Here is a 27,463-nt window from a genome sequence, read left to right on the forward strand (position 1 = left end):
GACCAAAGTAAAATACTGTTCAAAATTGAGGCTTTGCGGGGGGACACAGAATGTGGGGAGAAAACACAAATACAGACCCTGCTAAAGAAGGTACCAAATCCAAACAGAAAATCATCCGAATTAGATTCTCCTAAGAATGAGCCTGGTGGTGTTGGTGGTTCAGTTACTTGGTAGTGTCTGACGCTTGTGACCGCATGGACTACAGCCAGTCAGGCTCCTCTGTCCCTGGGATTCTACAGGCAAGAATACTGGAGTGGGATGCCATTGCCTCCTCCAGGGGATCTTCCAGATTCAGGGATTGAACCTGAGTCTCCTGCACTGCAAGTGGATTTTTTACCTCTAAGCCACCAGGGAAGCCCCAGAATTACCTTACCTACTTCCAAAGACAGCTGAGGTCACGTGACACATCAGAGACTGTATGGAGCCCAACGGGTTACCTTGCATTCAGCTGTGAGATGTTCTTTGGAGAAGCTTAGAGGTCCTGCTCTTGCTTTGTTTCCAACAGGGTTGGGAGCTCACTGTCCGCCCTTCCTTTCTAGACCCTGCAGCAAAGACCTCCCACAGGACTGGTTTGCCACAGAATGCAGGGGGCCACCTACCTCCCAGCCTCTGCCAGGGCCCTGCTGGCAGCCTCTGCCCTGAGAACCTCTAGCTGGGCCCCTTCCTGGTCAAGAACAATGGCCAGCTTCCCAGTGAGCATGTCCAGCGTGGGCCTGCCAGCCTTCAAACCCAGGGAGGTATGGAGTCTGGTGACTCCTGACCAGTCACCCCACACCCCATCATGGGTGCAGTCCAGGTCCCTGCAGGCTTTCCCACCCAGTGCTGCCTGGCATTTTGTCCTCCTAGAAAGAGAAGAGAAATCCCTCTGAACCTGAGAGCTGGTGCTATCACCACAGGGTCCACCAGAAACCCAGCTAAACTGCTGGTCTCTCGATCATTTATCAGAAACCAGGTGGCCACCATCTTAAAACCAGAGCACTAATATGGTGTGATTACTCTATAATTACTTGGTAATGTGAAGTCACCCACTATTGGTCATGGCAGCACCTCTGGTGTTGAATCAGAATGACACATGGCCTAGCAGAGGACAGACAGTGGTGGAGGCAGGCATGACGTGTCTAAGGCGAAGCACCTATCAATACAACTAAGCAGTCACAGGATACGGCATCACGTGCATTTCTACCCATCAACAGTCAAATGGATTTTTCTTCTAAACTGCTCGTTGGTTCATGATACTCGAGTGCCAGGATCATACATACTGGGTTATACAAGAAATCAAGACTCACAAGAGTGGCCTGGAATTTTGTCCTTGACCTTTTAAACAAACTCACATATGAACAAAGAGTCAACATCTAAATAGACTTTTATTTTTTCTTTTACTTACTTGGACAGAAAAGAAAATTCATCAGCTTCCATTAGAGTCTCCCTAAGTGTTGGAAACGCATTAAACTCAGAAATAGTGGACCTTGTAGAAAAGCATCACAAATTAAAAATAGATTTCTCCATGTGGTAAAAGTGCTTTCAATCCAATTAAAGGACACGGCAAAGGTGTTTGGAAACACAATTTAAAATTTGGCCTACAATCCGTGGCATGGAATTAAAACCACAGGGCGAGGTGACCGCCGTGAACTGGGTACAGATACGATGCGATCTGGAGCATGCTGCCAGCAACACTCGCAATGAACTGCGTGACAAGGAAGAACATCCCGAAGCCTGAGTAGAGTAGGTTTGCATTTGTAAAAATAAGGGGGCGACATAAATTGGGTTGAAGGGAGATCACGTAACTTCAGAAATTACTTGTTTCTTATCTGTGGGGACAGCCAGACCAGTCGACCACCCTAGCGGCGGTCTCCCAGGGAGACGTGTGAACCTTGGTTCAGAGAAGGCCCAGGTGTTCTGAGAAGTAAGTAGAGCCCTTGCTGCCAGCTGCTCATCATGTGGACCTTTCAGGCTGGTGGTGAGCAGACCCCAGGCCCTGGGAGTCACACCCAGCCACACTGTACAGGTGGGTCTGCCAATGCCCGCCACACCATCACGAGGCGTGCAGTGAGGCCGGCCAGAACTGCCCAGTGACCACACGAGGGAGAGAGCGGGTGGTCACCCAGAGACAATCTGTGGTCTCAGCCGTGCTGCATATTTTCCAAAACAAGTAATTCTGCCAGTGACGGCATCTGTGCAAAGCTCAAGGCCCACAGGCCCCCATGGTCTGATGGACGCAAAGTACCCTTTCTGGCCCAGGTTCAGGCCCAGGCCCGTGATCATGCAAGGAGCCACGGCAGGGTGGGGTGAGAGGGTGAGGACAGAAGAGGGACATTTCCTTTTACAGAAGATCTTGAGCAACAGTAAGAAAATAACCTGAAGATATATCTAAAAATAAAAAACAGCGTCACACTTCACTGCCATTCTGTCCCATCTTTCTCCCCACACACCAGCCCCTCTGGGACAGGCAGAAGCGCCTCGTGCACACATCAGAGTGGCCCTACTCCCCATGCCAACACTGCCTTGCAGCGATGCTAGGCTAGTGTTTCTTCTGCTACGAGCCCCGTTCTGAGCTGCCCACTTGAGGCAGACACTGGAAAACGCTCTGGGCTCCTACATACCCCGAAACAATCCCAGCTGGCTCCCTTCCCATCGCCTTCAGACACTGCGTGACCTGAACCACATCATGGACGTCTTTCGTCTTCACCAGCTCATTCCATCCCTGGCGCCCACGATGGAAGCAGCCCTCCCAGGTCCCCTGTGCTGAACAGGCTCCCCATGGCCTCCAGGGGGATTGTGAGGGTGCCCTGCTCTGCGCTGGTGGCACAGAAGGTCTGGCTCAGGACCACACCTGCAAGGTGCTCACTCCAAGGTGGTGGCCACTCTCCGGAGGGAAGCCGTGCTCTTCGCTGTGTGGAAACCGGATGCACCACCCTCTGACCAGGTCCGTCCTGGCCCCTCCAGAGGCCCTGAGCACCCTGCCTGGACCGCGGCCACACACAGGGCGTCTCCGGGTCTCTGGCTGGCAGGTCAGACATCAGGCTCCCCCGTCCCTCCCTGGACCTGGTCCTTACCTAGCCCAGGCCACGCCCAGGACATCAGAGGCCTGGGGAGGTATCCTCCAGGCCCAGCAGCTCTTGCACGAGTCTCTCACCGAACTGGGCCCGGCTGTACCTCTTCACGTGATAGGCGTCCGACATCTTGTACAGGATGTAGGCATTGTTGACAGCAATGCTGACAGCAAACCAGAACACCTGTTGCCAGGTCTTGTTCGGTTTATGAGAAATGAAATACCTAAGAGGACAGAAGGGTAAGAAGGGCTGACTCAGATGGGGCCCAGGTGCCCCGAGCAAGAGAGATTCCCAAGGCCTCATCGGGCTCAGCAGGTGCTGTCGGGAGTGTGGGGGTGGGAATCAGGCTGGGGAGGGGGGAGGCAGCTCTCACTGAGGCTCAGGCACATGAAGCCTTTACTGAAGATGAAAACAGTCCCTAGGAAAGGATCAGGTGGGAGGAGGCGGGTCACCGCAGGGGCCACTGAAACCAGGAGCCAGGCCTGTGTGGTGCGGCTGGAGCTCGGAGGACTCAGGGCTGCAGGCCTCCCAGCACAAGCGCAGCGCGTCCCGAGCCCCTCCCGCCACGACCACCCGCAGCTCCTCGCTCTTCTCTTCACCACCCCACCTCCCCCAGACGAGGACAGCTGTGACCCCCGAGGAGCCCCGCCTCAGGACCCACCCCTGTGCCACTGTCCTCTGCATGGGTGTCTCTGCACCCCAAATGCCGGGTGTTGGAGGGTCGGCAACCCCAGAACCACTGAAGCGCCCAGCCAGGGCAGCCTGCGGTGTCTGCTCCATCACACAGCTTGCCTGTGAGCACTGCCCGGGCCAGTGAGCTGCCAGGCAGGCCAGGGCTCCAGGAGGACAGTGCGGTGACTCTGAGGGAGTGGGGCGCCCTCTACAGCCGGGCTTTTCTGGGAGGCCCGGGTCCTGCACTGCCCCCCCACCAAGCAGCCTGGGGAGACGTCAGTGACCCTCAGGAGGGCTGAGAAGACGCCCACCGGCCTCTGGGTCAGTCTCACCCTGTTTTAGATTGTGAGGTTCAGGCCCAGTAGCTAACAGGCCAAGGTTCACCAGCTCCCGACGTGGTTACGGGAGCTGCCTGGAGACAGCACTGGGGCGTGTACACGCACATGCGTGTGGTCCTCACCATGTGTGCACTCATGATGATACCATGCCTGAGCCCACACTCACACATGAAACAGCTATGTAACCTCGGCTCCGCCCAGTGACATGAGGGCCCACGCCCCGCGGTCTGCGGAGGGGACGCCAGGCAGGGCCTCAGGGACAACAGCGGGCGGGCTCGGGTCCGAGGGCGGACGTGGAAAAAGGGGAACAGACAGGACTGCAGTGCGGGCGGCCAGGTGGTGGGAGGTGGGGGTGGCCGCGTGGCTGGGCCCGGGGGACGCCAGGCTGAGGGCTCAGGATTTTCTCTCTCAGGGTCTTCACCTGTCAACTCTGAAAAGGGCAGCTGATCGCCCGGTAGCCCCCTGCTCTCGGCGCCAGCTCACTTACTTGCTGTACTTGTCGTCGTACTTGCAGATGTAGCTGAGATGGGCCGCGAAGGCCTCCACGGCCAGGGGGCAGGGGATCTCCCCACTCCTCCTCTTGATGATCACTCCTGCAGAGACAGGCAGGACGTCCCCTCTGAGCCTCCCCTGCAGACCCCAATTCAGATCAGGTGCTTCTCCATCCTGCCTGCTTGTCACAACAGACAGCAGGGGAGGAGATGGGAAAAACCACTATCAACAACATCACTGAAGCTTCAGGGGAGCCGAGGAAAACAAGGTCAGGTGAGAGAAGAACATGGGGCCACAGAACAGACCAGGGCAGGGCCCGCGGCAGATAACAGCGCAAAGGCGGGTGGGAGTGGAGTAAGGCTGTAGCTGATGGGGCCCGGAGAGTAGAGCGGAGGTCAGGACTCACCGGCTCCTCCTCCCTTCCCCAGGTGCCCCCTCCTCCCTCCCCCAGGCGCCCCCTCCTTCCACCAGGTCTGAGAGCGGTGCGAGGAGGTGGCCACCGCTATCAGGGGGCCAGGGGGCCAGTCCACCTGCTCTGCTCAAGGCAGGGTTCAGAAGAACCAGGAGCCGCCTGACCCCAGGCTCCTGCACGGCTCCCCTGTGGACAGAACCCTTTACCTTTCACTGATCCTCAAACGCACTCTCTCACATGCCTTCAAAAACCGTATCCTCCTTAATACAAATGGAACTGAGTCCCAGGGCCATGACCAAAGTCATGGCAAGAGTGAAACATCCCACCAACCAGGAGCGAGGAGCAGAGAGAGGTCACTCAGGCCTCTCCAGCCTGCTGCCCGACAACCTGTCTTCCGAGGCCTGCCCTGACTCGGGGGTTGTCCACTGCACCCCCAGAGGCAATGCGCGGGCTGGAAGGACGGTTAAGCGTGGTGGGGGTCACACAGCATCTCCTCTGAGCAGCCTCCCCTGCAGCAGCATGTGATGGAGAAGAGCACCACTGTTTTCAGGGATTAGTTCACAGGACTGTGCAATTCTAGCACTGCTTAAATATGTGTGAGTAGTGAAAGGCGCTCAGTCGTGTCCGACTCTTTGCGACCCCATGGACTATACAGTCCATGGAGTTCTCCAGGCCAGAATACTGGAGTGGATGGCCTTCCCTTCTCCAGTAGTTGAAGTAAAAATGGCTCGTCACCCCCTCCCCACTGAGGGACGGGCGGGAGACAAGAGTCACACAGGTCCATTTGCTGAGACTCAGCCCTAAACCAGGATAGTTTTTTTGTCTCCCATTCCTGCTCCCCAAATACTGACTTTCTGCACTGAAGAAGTGCCTGAGGATCTTATGAGAGGCTGAGAAGCCAGGTCTGGAGGTGTGGGGATGCTGGGTCAGCACCCAGGCAACACGCTTTCTAAAGCCTCAAGAGCTCAAAGGACCACAGTGCCCATCCAGGGCCTCCTCCTGGTCAGAGGCTCCTGGGCCCCGGATCCAGAGAGAGCCTTTCTACACAGAGATTTTGCTGTCGGGTGCCGCAGCACACTCGGTCCTCCAAGGCTGGGCTCTCCGCCTCCATGGAGGGTGGTCTCTCTACAGCACCCTTCCTGTGGGGACCTGCCCTGGTCCCCACCTGCTCCAAACACCGGTGGTTGGAGTTGGTCTGCTCACCACCCAACTCCAAACACAAATGAGCAAACACCCCCACCTCACACCCGGCCTGGGTGCACGGCCTGGGGAGGCTTCCCATCGCCGGCTCTATTTTAATTTGCCTGACTTTCAACTACAGCCTCCTCTCGGACTAAAGAGGCCCCTTAGGGCTTCCCAGATCCATGTGGGTATGAGCAGGTCAGACCGTCTGGTAAAACCCCCTCCCTTCTCTCCTCCCAGAGGCAGGTGACGCCTCACTCTGAGGCAGTAGGGCCCCGGCGGGCCGGGTCCACTCTCCAGGGATGAGGGCGTGGTGCTGGCCAGGGCCCTGCGGTCCCCACCGGCTGCCCTCGCCCAGGTGTGGGAGGCCTGCTCCCCTCCTCTCAGGGGAAGAAGGCTCCTCCCTATCCCTTCATACTGTTGAACTTAAATGAGGATTACAGCAGGAAATAGGAGACTGGCTTCAAAACCTTCTGCCAGTCTCTTTGAGCATTTCTCCAGGGTTATTACCAGCCCAGCCTCCTCCCTGGTGATACCTTAGATTTCACATACCGCTCGAGATGAAAAGGGTGAGCCTGCCGTCCTATTAATAGCCTTTTCTGAGGACTGGAAAGCTTCAGACATTGGGAATACTGACAAGAGGCTACGTGATGTTTATTGTCTCAGCTGACGTCATAACCAGGGATGATGTGTTCTCCCAGCGTGCACCCTCGTATGTCTGTGGCTGGGTGTGACCCTCTGCACACCTATATTCTAAGAATCAAACTCTGTGACACTGCAGGTTCACGTGGGCCTATGAGAGAACTACCTGTCTTCCTATTGCAGGGGTCTGTCTCTCCGCCTCCTCCAGGTTTTTTTTGGCTGGGCTGACGTCCTTTCTGCCCTTCTGTAAGTCTGAACGAATGAGTCAGGACCTGACACACAGACCCGATGTCTGATATGCAGACATTCCACACCCACATCAGCTTCATGGACTCTGAACTCTAAGAGCAAAGAGGGAGATAGAAGACTCAAAAAGGATTTGGTTCTTCATGGGGATGACCCTGGGTAAACAACAGCATGTAACTTAAAGAGCCTGCATACCCTCACACTGAAGACTGAGTGCTAAAGGATTGATGCTTTTGAACTGTGGTGTTGGAGAAGACCCTAGAGAGTCCTTTGGACTGCAAGGAGATCCAACCAGTCCATTCTAAAGGAGATCAGTCCTGAATATTCGCTGGAAGGACTGATGCTGAAGCTCCAATACTTTGGCCACCTGATACGAAGAGCCAAATCATTAGAAAAGACCCTGATACTGGGAAAGACTGAAGGCAGAAGGAGAAGAGGACAACAGGGGACAAAAGGGTTGGATGGCATGACTGACTCAATGGTCTTGAGTTTGAGCAAGCTCAGAGAGATGGTGAAGGACAGGGAAGTCTGGCATGCTGCAGTCCATGGGGTTGCAATGAATTGGACACAACTGAGTAACTGAATGACAGGGCTCACACTTTCTGGAAGAGGGCTCATTCTCCCTTAGAATCTGGAGTAAAGAATAATAAATCAATCCCTAAAATGTTCAGTATGAGAAGGCAAAAAGATGTGACACTGAGAGATGAACTCCCCAGGTTGGTAGGTGGCCAATATGCTACTGGAGTAGAGCAGAAAAATAGTTCCGGAAGGAAAGAAGAGGTTGAGCCAAAGTGGAAACAATGCCCAGTTGGGGATGTGTCTGATGATGACAGTAAAGTCCGATGCTGTAAAGAACAATATGGCATAGGAACCTGGAATGTTAGGTCCATGAAAAAAGGTAAATTGGAAGTGGTCAAACAGGAGATGGCAAGAGTGAACATCCACATTTTAAGAATCAGAGAACTAAAATGGACCCAAATGGGTGAATATAATTCAGAGGACCATTATATCTACTACTGTGGGCAGGAATCCCTTAGAAGAAATGGAGTAGCCATCAGAGTCAACAAGAGTCTGAAATGCAGTACTTGGACGCAGTCTCAAAAACAACAAATTGACCTCTATTCGTTTCCAAGGCAAACCATTCACTATCACAGTAATCCAAGTCTATGTTCCAACCACTAATGCTGAAGAAGCTGGACAGTTTTATGAAGACCTACAAGAACTTCTAGAACTAACACCAAAAAAAGATGTCCTTTTCATCATAGGGGACTGGAATGCAAAAGTTGGAAGTCAAGAGACACCTGGAGTAACAGGCAAGTTTGCCCTTGGAGTACAGAATGAAGCAGGGCAGAGGCTAACAGAGTTTTGCCAAGAGAACACACTGGTCATAGAAAACACCCTCTTCCAACAACACAAGAGAAGACTCTACACATGGACATCACCAGATGGTCAACACTGAAATCAGGCTGATTATATTCTTTGCAGCCAAAGATGGAGAAGCTCCATACAGTCAGCAAAAACAAGACCGGGAGCTGACTGTGGCTCAGATCATGAACTCCTTATTGCCAAATTCAGACTTAAACTGAAGAAAGTAGGGAAAACCACTAGACCATTCAGGTATGACTTAAATCAAATCCCTTACAATTACACAGTGGAAATGATAAATATATTCAAGGGATTAGATCTGATAGACAGAGTGCCTGAAGAACTACGGACGGAAGTTCGTAGCACTGTACAGAAGAGGTGAGCAAAAGCATCCCCAAGAAAAAGAAATGCAAAAAGGCAAAATGGTTGTCTGAGGAGGTCTTACACACAGCTGAGAAAAGAAGAGAAGCAAAAGATACGGGAGAAAAGGAAAGATATTCCCATTTGAATGCAGAGTTCCCAAGGACAGATAAGAAAGCCTTCCTCGGTGATCAATGCAAAATAGAGGTAAACAATAGAATGGGAAAGACTAGAGATCTCTTCAAGAAAATCAGAGATACCAAGGGGACATTTCATGCAAAGATGGGCTCAATAAAGGACAGAAATGGTATGAACCTAATAGAAACAGAAGATATTAAGAAGAGGTGGCAAAAATACACAGAACTGTACAAAAATGATCTTCACGACCCAGATAATTACGATGGTATGATCACTCACCTAGAGCCAGACATCCTGGAATGTGAAGTCAAGTGGGCCTTAGGAAGCATCACTACAAACAAAGCTAGCAGGGGTGACGGAATTCCAGTGGAGCTATTTCAAATCGTAAAAGATGATGCTGTGAAAGTGCTGCCCTCAATATGTCAGCAAATATGGAAAACTCAGCTGTGATCACAGGACTGGAAAATGTCAGTTTTCATTCCAATACCAAAGAAAGGTAAAGCCAAAGAATGCTCAAACTACTGCACAATTGCACTCATTTCACATGGCAGCAAAGTACTGCTCAAAGTTCTCCAAGCTAGGCTTCAATAGTACATGAACCAAGAACTTCCAGATGTTTAAGCTGGATTTAGAAAAAGTAGAGGTACCAGAAATCAAACTGCCAACCTCCACTGAATCATATAAAAATTTCAAAAAAAATCTACTTCTGCTTCACTGACTACACTAAAGGCTTTGATTGTGTGGATCACAACAAACTGTGGAAAATTCTTCAAGAGATGGGAATACCAGACCATCTTACCTGACTCCTGTGAAACCTGTGTGCAGGTCAAGAAGCAAAAGTTAGAATGGGAAATGTACAACAGACTGGTTCCAAATCAAGAAAGGAGTGCATCAAGGTTGTATATTGCCATCCTGCTTATTTAACTTATATAGAGTACAACATGCAAAATGCCGGATTGAATGAAGCACAAGCTGGAATCAAGATTGCCAGGAGAAATGTCAATAACCTCAGATTCCCTGGTGGGTCAGGTGGTAAAGTGTCTGCCTGCAATATGGGAGACTCGGGTTCAATTGCTGGGTCAGAAAGATCCTCTGGAGAAGGAAATGGCCACCCACTCCAGTACTTTAACTTGGAAAATTCCATGGATGGACAGCCTGGTAGGCTACAGAAATGGACACGACTTACTGGCTTCACTCTCTTCTTTCACCTCAGATATGCAGATGACACCACCCTTATGGCAGAAAGTGAAAAGGAACAAAAGAGCCTCTTGATGAAGGTGAAAGAGGAGAGTGAAAAAGCTGACTTAAAACTCAACATTCAAAAATAAGAAAATCATGGCATCCGGTCCCATCACTTCATCACAAATAGATGGGGAAACAGTGACAGAGTTTATCTTTCAGGGCTCCAAAATCACTGCAGGTGATGACTGCAGCCATGAAATTAAAAGACGCTTGCTCCTTGGAAGAAAAGCTATGACCAACCTAGACAGCGTTGCCGACAAAGGTCAAAGCTATGGTTTTTCCAGTAGTCACGCATGGATGTGAGAGCTGGACTACCAACAAGGCTGAGCGCTGAAGAATTGGTGCTTTTGAACTATGGTGTTGGAGAAGACTCTTGAGAGGCCCTTGAACTGCATGGAGAGTCAATCAGTCCGTCCTAAAGGAAATCAACCCTGAATATTTATTGGAAGGACTGATGCTAAAGCTGAAACTCAAATACTTTGGCCACCTGATACAAAGAGCTGACTCATTAGAAAAGAGTATGATGCTGGGAAAGATTGAAGGTAGGAGGAGAAGGCAACCACAGAGGATGAGATGGTTGGATGGCAACGCTGACTCATTGGACTTGAGTTTGAGCAAACTCAGGGAGATGGTGAAGGACAGAGAAGCCTGGCATGCTGCAGTCCCTGGGGTCACAAAGATTCAAACTCGACTGAGTGACTAAACAACAACAAAATGTTCATAAGCAGTTACATGTTTTCTGAAATGGGAAATTCTGCTCACCTTCTAGAAGAGCATATATGTTCATAACAGAGGACAGTATAAAGCTGGCAAGCAGTCTTTAGAACATACGAAGACTGTCATCTGGGTGATATTTAAAATAAGTAGGGGAAAAATAATTATTTGATCAATGGTTCGGGAACAGAGTTGGGGCTACTTGGTCAACCAATCTTTGCCACTTATCAAAAAATAGTAGCACCCTGACTGATGCCACATACCAAAGTAAATTCCAAGTGCAAAGAGCACAAAATCATATTATAAAACAACCAGGTACCATCTCCTCATCGAAACTGAGGTCCAGAAAAAAAGGAAAAAAAAAAAAAACAAACAACCAGGTGAACTATTTACTTACCTGGCCTTGGGACAGAGCAGGGGTTTTTGTAAGCATGAGAACAAATAACATGATTAACAGCAGTGCATGCCTGCTAAGTCTGATATTCTGTGTGACCTTATGGACTGTAGCCCGCCAGGCTCCTCTGTCCATGGGATTTTCCTGGCAAAAATTGGAGTGGCTTGCCACACCCTCCTCCATGGGTCTTCCCAACTCAGGGATCGAACCCCAGTCTCTTATGTCAAAAGAACTTGGTAAGCAAGTTCTTTACCACTAGTGCCACCTTGGAAGCCCCTCAACAGCTGCGCCTATGTGGAAATGAAAACCCTTTGTATGTTAAAAATACTGACCATAAATAAAAGCAAAAGGGAAACAAATGCACAAAAATAACTGCTATAGGCATAAAATCTTTCATAAAGTGTCAAGTTCCTAAAACAAGTACTTCAAATGAAAACTTTAAAAGAACATGACAAAATCATTGAAAAAACAGCTAATAAACATATGAAGAGATGTTCAACCTCACCAACAGTCACGACAATTTATAGTTAAAGTTTTATAGCATTTTCAGCCATCTTATTGACAAATTTAGAAAAGAAAACAAATACAGTGTTGGTATAGCAGGAGAAATCTCAGTCTCTTGTAACCCACTGCAGTGGTAATAAGTACAGCCTCTTGGCAGCACAGCATCAGAGTCTTAAAACCATTCAGACCCTTCGGTGCAACCATTTAACTTTTAGATTTATCCTGAGGAAGAGATCAAAGATGTACCTGAAGATTTATCTATGAAAATCTTCACTATGTCACTCTTCATATTGTGAAAAAAATGATCATTAACACAGAGCAAGATAAAGAATTATGACACAATCTAAGGATGAAATATTAGGTAGTTTTAAAAAATCATGTTTTTGAAGCTCAGCAGAAGGACAATCACACCAGAACTATCTCCATTAAGCAGCAAGGCCCTTGGATGGAACCAGGAAAAGGACTCCAAGTAGGGAGCATGCCGACACCAGAGCCCCTCGGCCTCTCCCAGATGGGCTCACAGTGTCCGCAGGCCCTGACGGGGCAGGGAGGGCTCAGGGGCTTGGAGGTGGGCCAGGTTGTGGACACACCCCTCGAGACTTTCAGGTGTTTCTAGGATTTGACATTTCATGATTAATAACAGAGTGCACACTTTAGAAAAGGAAAGTATGAATGGATAAGGAAGCTGTGGTACATATACACCATGGAATATTACTCAGCCATTAAAAACAATTCATTTGAATCAGTTCTAATGAGATGGATGAAACTGGAGCCCATTATACAGAGTGAAGTAAGCCAGAAAGATAAACACCAATACAGTATACTAACGCATATATATGGAATTTAAAAAGGTGGTAACACTAACCCTATATGAAAAACAGAAAAAGACACAGATGTACAGAACAGACTTTTAGACTCTGTGAAAGAGGCAAGGGTGGGATGTTCAGAGAGAACAGCATTGAAACAAGTATACTATCAAGGGTGAAACAGATCACCAGCCCAGGTTGGATGCATGAGACAAGTGCTCACGGCTGGTGCACTGGGAAGACCCAGAGGGAATGGGATGGAGAGGGCGGCGGGAGGGGGGATCGGGATGGGGAACACATGTAAATCCATGGCTGATTCATGTCAATGTATGGCAAAAACCACTACAATATTGTAAAGTAATCAGCCTCCAACTAATCAAAATAAATGAAAAAAAAAAAAAAGGAAAGTATCACTGAATTGAACATGAATACTAGTTTCAGCTTATTTAAAAACCAACCCTACCAATTTTACTGTCTTTGCCCCTTAACAGCCTCCTGCCTCCTTCCCTTGGTGTCTGATTAAAGGGCCTTGGTCCTTGAGACCGGGGTTTTCGACCCTATTGCAGGCTTTTCCCTAATGTTCCCAGATGCAGTCTTTTCTCAGCCACCGCATCGCACCAGTTCAGACATGGGCAATCTACTGCTTTGGGACATCTTCTCAAAGGCCATCACTTAAAATAATTTGGTGGGAAGCAACTCCAACACCCCAGACCCACACCTTCCAAGGTACTTCCAGGAGATACCTTCCAAGAGATCCTCTGGTCCTGCCCCGAGGCCCAAGCCGAAAGAGCAGAAGTCCAGGGCAATCCGGCCTTCAGCTGACAAGGGCAATTCCAAACCTCTCTCTATGTGCCCTTGATACAGCACCTGATGGGGGCGGCTTTCGCCACCCCCACCCCCACATCGCTGAGTGGGGTAACAACACCCATGTGCCTTGATTGTAACCTGCACTGAAATGTCACACGAGGTGTGTGTGGAGGCAAGGGATGGGGATAAATGAACGAGAGACGCTAAATACCACACACACAACATATACACACATACCACACACATGCATATACGCACAGCAATACACACACTACACACACACCCCTGAGTTCCTTGGCAGTGTCCCTTTAATAGTAGACTGCTGTGCTGAGTCACCTCAGTTGTGTCCGAATCTGTGCAACCCCATGGACTGTAGCCCACCAGGCTCCTCTGTCCATGGGATTCTCCAGGCAAGAATACTGGAGTGGGTTGCCATGCCCTTCTCCAAGGGATCTTCCTGACCCACCGATCCAACTGGCGTCTCTTAACGCCTCAGGTTCAGGCGTCTCTTAGCCTGCATTGGCAGGCGGGTTCTTCACCACTAGCCGCACCCGGGAAGCCCAATAGTGAAGACAAAGATGTCTTCACGCAAAGGAACCCAAGTGACTTTTCGAGTACACTGGAAGTGAAAGGTACTCATGTGTCTGACGCTTTGCAACCCCGCGGCCTGCTCCTCTGTGCATGGAACTCTCCAGGCCAGAATACTGCAGTGCGTAGTTGCTCCCTTCTCCAGGGGGTTTTCCGAACCGAGGTCTCCTGCAATGCAGGTGGATACTCTGAGCTACCAAGGAAGCTGTAAATACTTTTGTAACGGGTCCCTTTGTTATTGCAATTTCCTTTTCTGCTATTTAATAATGTTTGAGCTGTGGGTTCCCTTAAATACAAACATTGAAAAGATAAGAATGGTTGACTTTTTTCCTCCTCCCATGAGACTAGATTTTTCACAGAATCCTAAATGATGAAGCAATTACGTAAATGCTGTTCAACAGAGCCAATTATCACACTATGTATGACCTAGGGACCTATGGGGGAACTGCTCAGGTCACCTGCAAAGGCCAGCCTCACGGCTTCTCCTGATGTAACAAGTCCCGGGGCGCTGACAGCCTGTGGGTGCAGGAGGGCCAGGGGTCAGGTCCAGCCCCCAGAGCCCCACCCGGGCCCCCAGCGTGCCCACCTTGCTGCACCGGCGAGTAGGCGTTGGTCAGGAAGCGGAAGTGGCCCTTGTTGTACCAGCAGATCAGGGACATGCTCCCCTTCATCCGGATGCTGTGCTGGCCCCGGGCAGGTGGTGTGGCTGGGCTGCTTAGCATGGACGGTGGCAGACCGGTGCAGTCACTCTTCCTGGAGCTGAGCAGGCCACAGCAATAGATCCCTGAGGGGACAGAGACCGCACAGCCTCAGGGTGACTCCCCCGCTTCCCCAGGGGAGATGGGAAGTTTGGGAGCTTTCATCCCAGATGTGCTGCCTCCCCCACACTTCTGTACGTATCTAAGGTCACACGGAAGACCTAACGCAGGCAGAGCATCGGCAGTAAGGCAGCAGTGCTCACGGCCAGAGGGCTTGCAACCTGCCAGTACAGGGCTGAACCTGTGGACCCATCCTCCCATCTGCTTCCAGAACTTCTGAGCTCACGTGACACACAGGAACTTCAGGCTCTTGGTTGTGCAGGCAGAGACGGGCATCATTAAGCCCAAACCAACTATGTACCCTACCCCTCTCACCAACACTCGCCATCTGCAGGGCACTTTGGGAAGCTCCGCCTATGTGCAGCCAAGTGAAGGGCAGAGGGGAAGTCATCCATGACACGTGCTTTGTGGGGGTGGTGAGTGGTGGAGTTTTCTGGTGGAAGAGCTTGAGCAGGGCCTCTGAAGCCTAGAATGCTGCCTGCAGCAGGAGCCCTGCAAGCAGAGACTAACTGAAATATGGAGGCTTCTCCAAATTCTTCCAGGACTCGAGGTCTTTCCCATTCCTCACTGCTCATGGGTCCCCCTGGGTAGCCACGGGGAAGCCCACTTCTCCCCATGCCCAGAAGAGACGTGAAGGGGCATTCTGACTGGACACTGGGGAACGGTGTCCCCGATGTCATGGGCATGAATTCCTGGTCACCTTCCATGGTGGCAGGACTCTGATGATCTCCTGTCCTTCCACTGCCTCAGTCAGACCCTTGGGGGGCACACCCAGTCTTGCTGTCCAACAGAAGAGGGTTCCCCTTGGCTCCCACCATTATGGATCCAAATACCCAGACTCCAAGATTTACAAACAAGAATCTGTCTTCAAAACAAGAAGAGAATTTAGATGAATGAGGATAACATTTAAAATTGCCCACCGGGCTTGATGAACACAACCACCCAAAGAGTAGCTGCATTTTTCTAACAGTAGAAGAGAATCTAGCACTGCACAAGTTTATTTATGAAAATAGCGATTCTCATGTGAATATTATTATAAAGCAGTCTCCATGGGCCCAGCAGGCACAGCCAGGCTCTCGGCTATAACTTCAACCCCGGCTGCTCGTCAGAATTTCCTGGGGTCACCAGACCAGAGAACGCAGAGTCCCTGAGGGTGGGGGCAGCCATCCATGGGCAACATGGAGACTACCTCCCTGCACGTCAGGCATTGCAGGGGAAGCCCAGGAGGTCATAAGGGAGGGGTCACAGCCTCAGATGCTTCTAACAGGTAACAAAATCTCTGCTCTTGGAAAAACTCAAATTCCATGCCTAATTATTTTTTTCCTCTAAAAGATTCTCCTCCATCCTCTAGTTCCCTGAGCGGGGAGGGCCCTCTTCTTCCCTGCGGCCCAGCTCTCAGGGAAGCCTTTGGTGTCCTCACTCTGTACCGACCAGGCCCACCAGGCCCACGCTATGAGAGCGTCCTAACAATACCATGTGACCCTCGGTCCAGGTGACGAGGTGGTATGAGGCAGCATTGGGCCTGCAAGGCCCACGAAAACTGTTAGGCAGTTCTGGGGACCCTGGGGATTTCACGCCATGCCCGTGACACTCACACTGGGAGCCGAGCAGGCCAGTGGACATACAGCCCTGGTGCTCAGCATGCTCACATGGGGACCCATGGCGCTGGATTCATGAGCACTAGGGCCAATTTTCTCCAACTTGACTTCCACGGCCCTGCTTCACATGGTCTCTCAACAATTAAACCCTGAGCCCTGCTGGAACCAGAGTAGTGAGGTACAGCACAGGCTGGCAGAAGCAAAGGGCCCAGGGGCTGCTTCATCTCAGTTGCTGAGGCCACGGGTCGGTAGCTGTGGGCTCCCCATTGCTTGAGAGGGTTTGGTTTTAAGGCCAGACATCAGATCTGTTGCTAAGCAACAGGTCTACAATTTCAGTGTCTGGAGGAGCTGAGTGGGGGCGTTCTAGGTTTCTGCTGAGTGGACGGAATATAAATCCCAAATGCAGGACCAAGTGAAGACAGATGCAGCCTGCTATGGGGCTCCCTGACTCAGCTGGGGTCTGCTTCTATAGCCCCAATTCTTCCAGAGCCATGGAAGGCTTGCTCAATCATTTCAACAAATGAACCAGGCATCTTAGCACTGAGGGGAGCTAACACCTATCTGAGGCCCACTGTGCAGCTGCCTGTATTAATCCACACAATTCTCTAAGTGGAAGGGGTGACATTACAGTTCGCAGAATGGGGAGTTCAGACTCCCTAAGAGCCTTGGAGAAGCTGTGCCTTGATGCTGTGGATTTAATATTTGTGCCCCACTCCCAATTCCTACATCGAAAACCTAATGCCTGAGGTGAAGAGATGGTATCTGGAAGTGGGCCTTCAGGAGGTGGTTAGGTCAGGAGGGTGAACTCCTCATGGATGGGGTTGATGCCCTTATAAAGGAGGCCCCACAGAGTTCCCTCGCCCCTCTCCCCACGTGAGGACACAGGGAGAAGTCTGCAGCCTCATCTGGCCATGCTGGCACCCTGTCCTGGATGTCCAGCCTCTGCAATCGTGAGCAATAAATCCCTATAGTCCATGAGACACCCACTCTGTAGCACTTTGCTATAGCAGCCCATAAAACACTAGCAAAACTCCTTGGATGGCCTGGCCTCATCACAAAGGACACCAGAAAACCTGTACTGACCTGTCCCCGAGACCACAAGCTTGAGACAGGTCTCCGGCCCCATCTCCGGGGCCCAGCAGGGCGGGCAGCCCCCAGGCCCTCAGGCTCAGGCCTCCTCGTCAGGCGTTCTGGGGGCCGTGCTGCCAGCAACACACCCGTACCCCCAGCCCCACCTCTGCACTTCTCCAGGGGGAGGGGCCTCATTCAAGCTGGTCCCCACTTGACAAACCTTGCTTTTCAAACTCTTCAAACAGGGTCAGGCTGGTGATGCTGGGCCCAGTGAAGATGATGTAGTTCTTCCCGGCCGCGTTCCGGCACAGGCTCCTGGCCACCATGCTGTGGAGCTGGGGCTTGTTCTTCAGTGCATCCAGCCCATCGGGGCCACCGCCTTCCTTCAAGTGCACATAAATCTGCATCAGAAACACACAGGGGTCAGTGAGTTCACAGCAGGGCCAGGCTGGGGTCCAATCATTCAGGAAGCACAGGCTTTTGCCACCAGGCCAGGCATGTGGGTCAGTCACCATCTTTCAGGCCACCGGTTCCACAGCCCCCACCGGCCCCGTCATCTCTGTGCTCCAGAGACCGGTCACTTCAGCCCAAGACTGCAGCTCGGACCTGCCAGAGTAGAGAAGGGAAAAGGTCAAATAGTTACAAGTAATGCCATCTGGCAGCTGAGATCAAAGGCAAACACATCCGCCTGTTCTGAAGCACAGACGTCATGTTCACGGTAAACAGAGATAAAGGCTACTTCCCCCAGAAGAACGGATCTGTGCACTTTCTGTTTGCACACAGCTTTCTCACTTACAAAGCATGTCCACAATTACAGTAACCACCAGGGGGGCAGAAGGGGCAGCATTCACTTCATACCACAGAGGGAGAGATGGGATTTAAAACCCACGTGACATCCCAGGACCAGCAAAGAGGATGTGCTGGAATTCAGTTCAGTTCAGTTCAGTTTAGTTACTCAGTCGTGTCCGACTCTTTCCGACCCCATGAATCGCAGCACACCAGGCCTCCCTGTCCATCACCAACTCCCGGAGTTTACCCAAACCCATGTCCGTTGTGTCCGTGATGCTATCCAATCATCTCATCCTCTGTCGTCCCCTTCTCCTCCTGCTCTCAATCTTTCCCAGCATCAGGGTCTTTTCAAATGAATTAGCTCTTCACATCAGGTGGCGAGAGTACTGAAGTTTCAGCTTCAACATCAGTCCTTTCAATGAACACCCAGGACTGATCTCCTTTAGGATGGACTGGTTGGATCTCCTTGCGGTCCAAGGGACTCTCAAGAGTCTTCTCCAACACCACAGTTCAAAAGCATCAATTCTTCAGCGCTCAGCTTTCTTTATAGTCCAACTCTCACACCCATACATGATCACTGGAAAACGATAGCCTTGACTAGACGGACCTTTATCAGCAAAGTAATGTATCTGCTTTTTAATATGTTGTCTAGGTTGATCACAACTTTCCTTCCAAGGAGTAAGCGTCTTTTAATTTCATGGCTGCAGTCACCATCTGCAGTGATTTTGGAGCCCCCAAAAATAAAGTCTGACACTGTTTCCAATGTCTCCCCATCTATCTGCCAGGAAGTGATGGGACTGGATGCCATGATCTTAGTTTTCTGAATGTTGAGGTTTAAGCCAACTTTTTCACTCTCCTCTTTCACTTTCATCAAGAGGCACTTTAGTTCTTCTTCACTTTCTGCCATAAGGGTGCTGTTATCTGCATATCTGAGGTGATTGATATTTCTCCCAGCAATCTTGATTCCAGCTTGTGCTTCCTCCAGCCCAGCGTTTCTCATGATGTACTCTGCATAGAAGTTAAATAAGCAGGGTGACAATATACAGCCTTGACATACTCCTTTTCCTATTTGGAATCAGTCCATTGTTCCATATCTTGTTCTAAATGTTGCTTCTTCACCTGCATACAGATTTCTCTGGTGGCAGGTCAGGTGGTCTGGTATTCCCATCTGTTTAAAAATTTTGCACATTTTGTTGTGAACCACACAGTCAAAGGCTTTGGCATAGTCAATAAAGCAGAAATAGATGTTTTTTTTGGAACTCTCTTGCTTTTTCAGTGATCCAACGGATGTTGGCAATTTGATCTCTGGTTCCTCTGCCTTTTCTAAAACCAACTTGAACATCTGGAAGTTCACGGTTCATGTATTGCTGAAGCCTGACTTGGAGAATTTTGAGTATTACTTTACTAGTGTATGAGATGAGTGCAATTGTGCAGTGGTTTGAGCATTCTTTGGGACTGCCTTTCTTTGGGATTGGAATGCAAACTGACCTTTTCCAATCCTGTGGCCACAGCTGAGTTTTCCAAATTTGCTGACATATTGAGTGCAGCACTTTCACAGCATCATCTTTTAGGATATGAAATAGCTCAGCTGGAATTTCATGACGTCCACTAGCTTTGTTCGTAGTAATGCTTCCTAAGGCCCACATGATTTCACATTCCAGGATGTCCGGCTCTAGGTGAGTGTGAGTGATCACACCTTTGTGATTATCTGGGTGGTGAAGATCTTTTTTGTACAGTTCTTCTGTGCATTCTTGCCACCTCTTAATATCTTCTGCTCCTGTTAGGTCCATACCATTTCTGTTCTTTATTGAGCCCATCTTTGCATGAAATGTTCCCTTGGTATCTCTAATTTTCTTGAAGAGATCTCTAGTCTTTCCCAATCTATTGTTCTCCTCTATTTCTTTTTTTTTTTTTTAATATTATTTTATTAGTTGGAGGCCAATCACTTCACAACATTTCAGTGGGTTTTGTCATACATTGACATGAATCAGCCATATAGTTACACGTATTCCCCATCCCGATCCCCCCTCCCACCTCCCTCTCCACCCGACTCCTCAGGGTCCTCCCAGTGCACCAGGCCCGGGCACTTGACTCATGCATCCCACCTGGGCTGGTGGTCTGTTTCACCATAGACAATATACATGCTGTTCTTTCAAAACATCCCACCCTCACGTTCTCCCCCAGAGTTCAAAAGTCTGTTCTGTACTTCTGTGTCTCTTTTTCTGTTTTGCATATAGGGTTATCGCTACCATCTATCTAAATTCCGTATATATGTGTTAGTATACTGTAATGTTCTTTATCTTTCTGGCTTACTTCACTCTGTATATTTCTTGCATTGATCACTGAGGAAGGCTTTCTTATCTCTCCTTGCTATTCTTTGGAACTCTGCATTCAGATGGGTATATCTTTCCTTTTCTCCCTTGATTTTTGCTTCTCTTCTTTTCACAGCTATTTTAAGTCCTCCTCAGACAATCATTTTACTTTTTTGCATTTCTTTTCCATGGGGATGGTCTTGCTGCCTGTCTCCTGCACAATGTCACAAACCTCCGTCCATAGTTCATCAGGCACTCTGTCTATCAGATCTAGTCCCTTAAGTCTATTTCTCACTTCCGCTGTATAGTCCTAAGGGATTTGATTTAGGTCATACCTGAATGGTCTAGTGGTTTTCCCCACTTTCTTCAATATAAGTCTGAACTTAGCAATAAAGAGTTCATGATCTGAGCCACAGTCAGCTCCCAGTCTTGTTTTTGCCGACTGTATAGAGCTGTTCCATCTTTGGCTGCAAATTACTACACAATAATTACTGCTGGAATTACTACACAATAATTTTGAACCATGTGCCATGATCATCTTCTGAAGACACCATCTAAGACATAGATGCAGGAAGTGGGAAGGGAGTTAAGAAGTGAGTGGTCCTCCCTACAGTTGACTGAACCGTGAAGAATCACCACATGGGTATTAACTACTGTCCACCTTTCTGTGTGCTCACCATGCCTGTCACACAGCCCAGGGAACACAGCCAGCAGCTGACGGGCAGGGAGCCCCACGCTGACTGCCCTCTGAGGCACAGAACTGAACACAGGCCTGGTCATGCAGACTGAGAGCAGCTGAGAGGGGACACAGGGAGGACTGGCAGGTCCCCGGGGCTGCCCTCGGCCAAGTGACCACAGACGACCTGCTGCAAAACCCAGCACCTGATGTTCCTGAGGCTGAGGAAGAGCAGGGGTGTGGGTCTGACTTTAAAAGCAGCGCATCCTTGAGGAATCATCAGGGAGGACTTGGCTTCCCCTCAGTCTGGGGGGCTCATGTGGCAGGACTTAACACTTCATTTTGGGGTCTTTATGCCTTTCCCACCTAAATTCCCAGAAGGAACCTCTCTGACAGTAAGACACTGAGGTGAACAAGCTAGTCATCTCTGCCAAGCATCACGTGTGGCTGTGGCTAAGCAAGGACATTTCTTCACAACCTGTCTTCTCTCCTTCAGCAAAGCCCAATCCCGCAGCCACCGCCATAGGTTTCTGCACCAGTTCTGACTCACAGGATATCCTGACACAATCACGCTGGGCACTCTGTCCCCAAACCCACCTCAGTTCAGTCGCTCAGTCGTGTCCGACTCTTTGCAACCCCATGGACCGCAGCATGCCAGGCCTCCCTGTCCATCACCAACTCCCGGAACCTATCCAAACTCATGTCCATTGAGTCAGTGATGCCACCCAACCATCTCATCCTATGTCATCCCCTTCTCCTCCCACCTTCAATCTTTCCCAGCATCAGGGTCTTTTCAAAGGAGTCAGCTCTTTGCATCAGGTGGCCAAAGTATTGGAGTTTCAGCTTCAGCATCAGTCCTTCCAATGAATATTCAGGACTGCTTTCCTTTAGGTTGGACTGCCTGGATCTCCTTGCTGTCTAAGAGACTCTCAAGAGTCTTCTCCAACACCACAGTTCAAAAGCATCAATTCTTCAGCACTCAGCTTCCTTTACAGTCCAAATCTCATATCCATACATGACTACTGGAAAAACCATAGCTTTGACTTTGTTGGCAAAGTAATGTCTCTGCTTTTTAATATGCTGTCTAGGTTGGTCATAACTTTTCTTCCAAAGAGCAACCATCTTTTAATTTCATGGGTGCAGTTACCATCTGCAGTGATTCTGGAGACCAGAAAAATAAAATCTGACACTACTTCCATTGTTTTCCCATCTATTTGCCATGAAGTGATGGGACTGGATGTCATGATCTTAGTTTTCTGAATGTTGAGCTTTAAGCCAACCTTTTCACTCTGCTCTTTCACTTTCATCAAGAGGCTAATTAGTTCTTCACTTTCCGCCATAAGGGTGGTGTCATCTGCATATCTGAGGTTTTTGATATTTCTCCTGGCAATCTTGATTCCAGCTTGTGATTCATCCAGCTCAGCATTTCTCATGATGTACTCTGCATATAGGTCAAAAAAACAGGATGACAATATACAGCCTTGACGTACTCATTTCCTGATTTGGAACCAGTCTGTTGTTCCATGTCCAGTTCTAACTGTTGCTTCCTGACCTGCATACAGATTTCTCAGGAGGCAGGTCAGGTCGTCTGGTATTTCCATCTCTCTCTCTTTTTTTTTTTTTTTTAAATATATTAGCTATGTTTCTACCTCTGTTTTATTTTTTTCCATTTATTTTTATTAGTTGGAGGCTAATTACTTTACAATATTGTAGTGGTTTCTGCCATACATTGACACGAATCAGCCATAGATTTACATGTGTTCCCCATCCTGAACCCCCTTCCCACCTCCCTCCCCATCCCATCCCTCTGAGTCATCCTAGTGCATCAGCCCCGAGCACTTGTCTCGTGCATCCAATCTGGACTGGCGATCTGTTTCACACTTGATAATACACATGTTTCGATGCTGTTCTCTCTGATCATCCCACCCTCGCCTTCTCCCATAGAGTCCATCTCTTTAAGAATTTTCCACAGTTTGTTGTGATCCACACAGTCAAAGGCTTTGGCATAGTCAATAAAGCAGAAATAGATCTTTTTCTGGCACTCTCTTGCTTTTTCGATGATCCAGCGGATGTTGGCCATTTGATTTCTGGTTCCTCTGCCTTTTCTAAATCCAGCTTGAACATCTGGAAGTTCACGGTTCACGTACTGTTGAAGCCTGGCTTGGAGAATTTTGAGCATCACTTTGCTAGTGTGTGAGATGAATGCAACTGTGCGTGAGTTTGAACATTCTACATCAGGACAGCAGTCTTGTCCCACATGTCCCCTGAAAGGAAACCTTCCATCCACACACACCCAGGATTCTCAGCAGGGTACGGAAGGTGCACTGCTGGAATCCCTCAGGCCCAACCCTGATGACAACCCACCTGGTTTCCAAAGTTCCCTGGAAAGATGGGGCAGTCCCTGGCACACTCTGCCTGAGGCAGCTACATTTAATAGGATTAAATGCAAAATCCTGTAACCAAGCTAAAAAAATTAACTTCATCTAGTATGGGATGTAAGAAATATGACTCAGCAAGAATGTTAAAACAAGCAAAACACTAAACACTTGGAGATGGATGACTGTAGGCCTCAGATACTGTGACGGGCCTAAGCGAACACATGCTGACTCCCATTAGAAACCAAGGTGGTGACCATCTCAATCTTCCCTGGTCACATCACGGTCGGTTCTCTGGGATACCACACTTTCCAAGGTGTAACGAGAATGGTGGTGGTTGGTGTGTTAGTTTTCTAGGGCTGCCATAACAAAGAGCCACAGGGAGGAGCACAGAGGACTCCAAGAGCTCCTCTTTAGCTGCAGAGCTGTGTTGCGGAATGATGATTATGATCTTTCTAGGGCAGAACCAAGATGAATATAAACAAACAGGTGGAAAACAGATCTGCTTGAATCAGAGCCCTTACTGACACTCAGAGCTATTCAAACACTGAATGGGTGGCCTCAGACATGCTCCAGGACAAGTCAGCGGCTGCCTGGGAGGTCTGAGCTTCTCGTGCAGGAGGTGTCAGTGTCAAAGGATGGTTCAGAACCACACAGATGCCAAGTTCAGAGGCCCCAGTAAAGTGGACATAAGACATCACTCCTCCTGATGAACCCAGAACCCTTGATTCACGAGAGGATGCCTGGAGTGGGCAGGGCTAAATGTGGCCATCAGGGCAACCAACACCAGCAGAATAAACTTACCCTGCTTAAGTCCTAACAGCAAAGGGAACATTGCTTCTCTCCTGAAACTAATGATAACCTGGAAAGAATCACATCTTTCTCACCAGCAGCTTTCCCAGCTGAGGCACTGGGTGAGCCAGAGCCTTACAAACTTGTCTCCAGAAATAAAGTCAGTGTTTTGGAAGGCAAGTTATCCAGGTTCTCAGATGTGAGATACCTGCCAACGACACCCTCTGATTTCCAGACCAGACTCAGCTGCACAGACTAGTGTCCTCCCTCCCACCCCAACATTCTCTCCGCCCTCTTTGGAAGCGTGGACGTTCTCGGGGTTGGGGGTGGGAAAGGGTTGGCATGCAGAGGCTGTTGGCACACAGGGGCCCCGGTCCCTGTGGGGACAATGCTGGGAAGGGAACTGAGCATCTGGCCAGGGAACCGCGGATCCCGCCAGCCCAAGGGGCTGGCCACTTCTGCTCATCGCAAGCACCAAGGCATGTCAGTAAGGAACTGAAGGTAAGGAGGATGTTCTCACTCGGACTCGCCCGTCAGGGCAGAAGAGGGCCCTTGCCAGTACTCAGAGCTGCGTGATGTCCACTGAGGTCAGGTCACAAAGTACCGCCCTGCCTCCCGAGCCACAGGCACAGCAAGACGGCACCGTCAGGGCAAACGCACCGTCCTGCAAGCAAGGCGGGACAGGGCTGTGTTGTGACTTTCATGGGCCTTTTTACTCCCATGGGCCTCACCCTCTGTGAAAAAGGATTTAAAATTATATTTTACAGCTGCAGTGGCATAAATATATTAATATTATATATTAAAGCACTTTCTTCAGCTTACAAGGTTTTATTTTTTTCCCCTTCTGATTTTGAGAGAAACAAAAACACTGTCAGCCCCTAAAACGTTATGGCCCTCAGCACTGGTCCTGCAGTGCTGCGGAGCCATCGGCCTGGGCAGTGGGGGGGAGGCAAGGAACAGATGCGGGACGCCTGAGTCCAGCTGTGACGGCGCTGAGTCTGAGGTGCGGAGGGCCCTCCGAACAGAAGCCACAGGAAGAGGAAGGTGTAAACCGGAGAAGGCCAGGGAGGCTTAGCATGTGGGGGTGAGCAGAGCTGAGCCAGGCTCCTGAGGTCACCAGCACTGGGGGGCCTCCCATGGAGGAGGCGCTCACGGAGACCTGCAGGGGAAGGAGGGCAAGGAAACCGCCCGGGATGGGAGGGGTCGAGAAAGTCCAACAGCCTGGCTGGAAAGCAGGGGCAGCAGTGGGGCGGGCACAGCCGGTGGACACTGCTGACTCCTCCGAGGTCACGGTGCTCAAGGCAGAACTAGATCGGTTTCTAACTACACATTACTTATATATATATAAATATTATATATAGATTATATATAAATATATATGCAGATTGTATAAATTTTTATTTACCTATATAATATATAATTATTTATAAAAATCCAGCCTGACAGATGATTTCCACTTTCACACACACACAGCTGTCCTCTCCTCACACAACTTATTTGATGCTTCTGAACAGACATACACACTCAAATTTAGATACACTTGCTGCTTTTTCACTGTGTAATGTGTCATCACAAGCCTAGTGGTTCACACAGCACCCGCTTAAACCTGGCTCTGCAGGGCATAGGTGAGATTCTGTTCAGGATACCACAGCCAGCACTTCGGGCTATGTCTGCACGGCTCCCTGCTGGCATGAACTGGCGGAGGGGTCTCTCAGTCCCTAGAGGTCACTGCCCTCCCCTCCTGGGCCCCTTCCAGCCACAAAGCTGGCAGTGGACACTCTGCCTTGAGTTGAATCCCTCCTGTGCTTCCAACCTCTTTGCCAGGAAGAGGTTGCTCCTTTAAAGGCTTGCTTCATTAGGTCAGGTCCACCTGGGATCATTTCCTTTTTAAAATCAATGGATTTAGGGCCACAGTTATATCCACAGAATCATATTCCCTCCACAGCAACACCCAGGTCAGCGTCTGAGTGAAGCACCAGGTGAGGCACTCCACTTGGGGGCAGGATCTGTGGGCACCTTCAAGTTCCGCCTCCACCCAACAGATGCGTGCGTATGACCCAAAGGGACCAAACACCATGGCTTATGAAGGGCACGCCCCCCACCTCATTATTATTAATAGAAGCAGCAGAGTGGTGGCGACATCAACTTTATTCTCTGGAAATAGATTGATTTCAACGTATAAGGATGCACATAAACCAGCAGAGACTCAGCCTACCCAAACACCCCACACTGTGAGGGCTTGGAGTGTTCAGTACTCCTGGGAACTCTGCTATGGTACAATCTTTCTGTGTGTGTGTGTAGATACGCTGACTATATTCTCAAATGGCTCTTTTTATATGTGGGAATTATAGATATTTTGAGATTTTTATGTTTTTGATGTTAAACACACAATCCAATCTAATCAAAAAAGCCAAACTAAATATAATCATAGAAGAAGCACCCCCCCCCCCCATCAGACTACCCAAGCAGAGGCCTATGTAGAACTAAAGTCTGTTTCTGAGAAAGCCCCCACCTCAGTCAGTGCTTATTAACATGCTGTGCATTAAGATCACGCCTGGAGGTGACGACAGCCCCCACCTCCCCTGGAAATAACACACTTCTCCAGAAGCCATGACGCATGGTGGTATCACAGGCCCATCTCAGATGACCTGGCTTTGTTTGTCCACACGGGCAAATTCGAACACTGCCAATTTCCCAGACTCCAGCCAGCCTCTTTCCGAGGAGTACTAAGCTGCTCCATCAGGAGGAGTGGGGACGTGCAGGGTCAGACATCTTCCTGTTCCTACTAGGAAATGAGGAAGAAGAATGAGCCTGAAAACCGGCATCAATGTGAGCCCACGGAGGTTCCTCAACTGCGGCACTCACTATAGAGGACAATGAGTTTAAAGTGAGTACAAAACAGGACTGATATTTAAATAAGTAACAAAAATAGTGATGTCAAAAGTCTCAGCCGAGGGGCAGGGTTTTCAATGAACTGACAACTGGGTAGTCAAAAAGCCACAAAAGGACTCAACCTGCCTAACAAGCGCCACGGGGTCAGCTTGGTCCAGCTCCCGCTGGCCTGAGTTTGCTCTGGCTGA

At 49.6% G+C, this 27,463-nt stretch overlaps 1 protein-coding gene across 2 annotated transcripts in view; it reads right to left on the reverse strand.

The window, feature by feature from the left end:
• Positions 1-1,389: 1,389 nt before the first annotated feature.
• Positions 1,390-27,463, reverse strand: part of PGBD5 (piggyBac transposable element derived 5) — a 96,368-nt gene continuing 70,294 nt past the window's right edge. Inside the window, exons 4-8 of one of the 2 annotated variants that reach the window (XM_065919858.1) lie at positions 17,660-17,840; positions 14,539-14,736; positions 4,548-4,653; positions 3,054-3,273; positions 1,390-2,888 (exon numbers count right to left, since the gene is read on the reverse strand). In XM_065919858.1, coding sequence (XP_065775930.1) covers positions 3,078-3,273; positions 4,548-4,653; positions 14,539-14,736; positions 17,660-17,840 — 681 coding nt within the window. In that variant the 3' untranslated portion in view covers positions 1,390-2,888; positions 3,054-3,077. Of the gene's footprint in view, positions 3,274-4,547; positions 4,654-14,538; positions 14,737-17,659; positions 17,841-27,463 lie in introns of both variants that reach the window. The other variant, XM_065919857.1, reaches the window with a different exon arrangement.

This window comes from Muntiacus reevesi, chromosome 2, assembly GCF_963930625.1.
Source record: "Muntiacus reevesi chromosome 2, mMunRee1.1, whole genome shotgun sequence".
In the NCBI taxonomy this organism is placed as follows: Eukaryota; Metazoa; Chordata; class Mammalia; order Artiodactyla; family Cervidae; genus Muntiacus; species Muntiacus reevesi.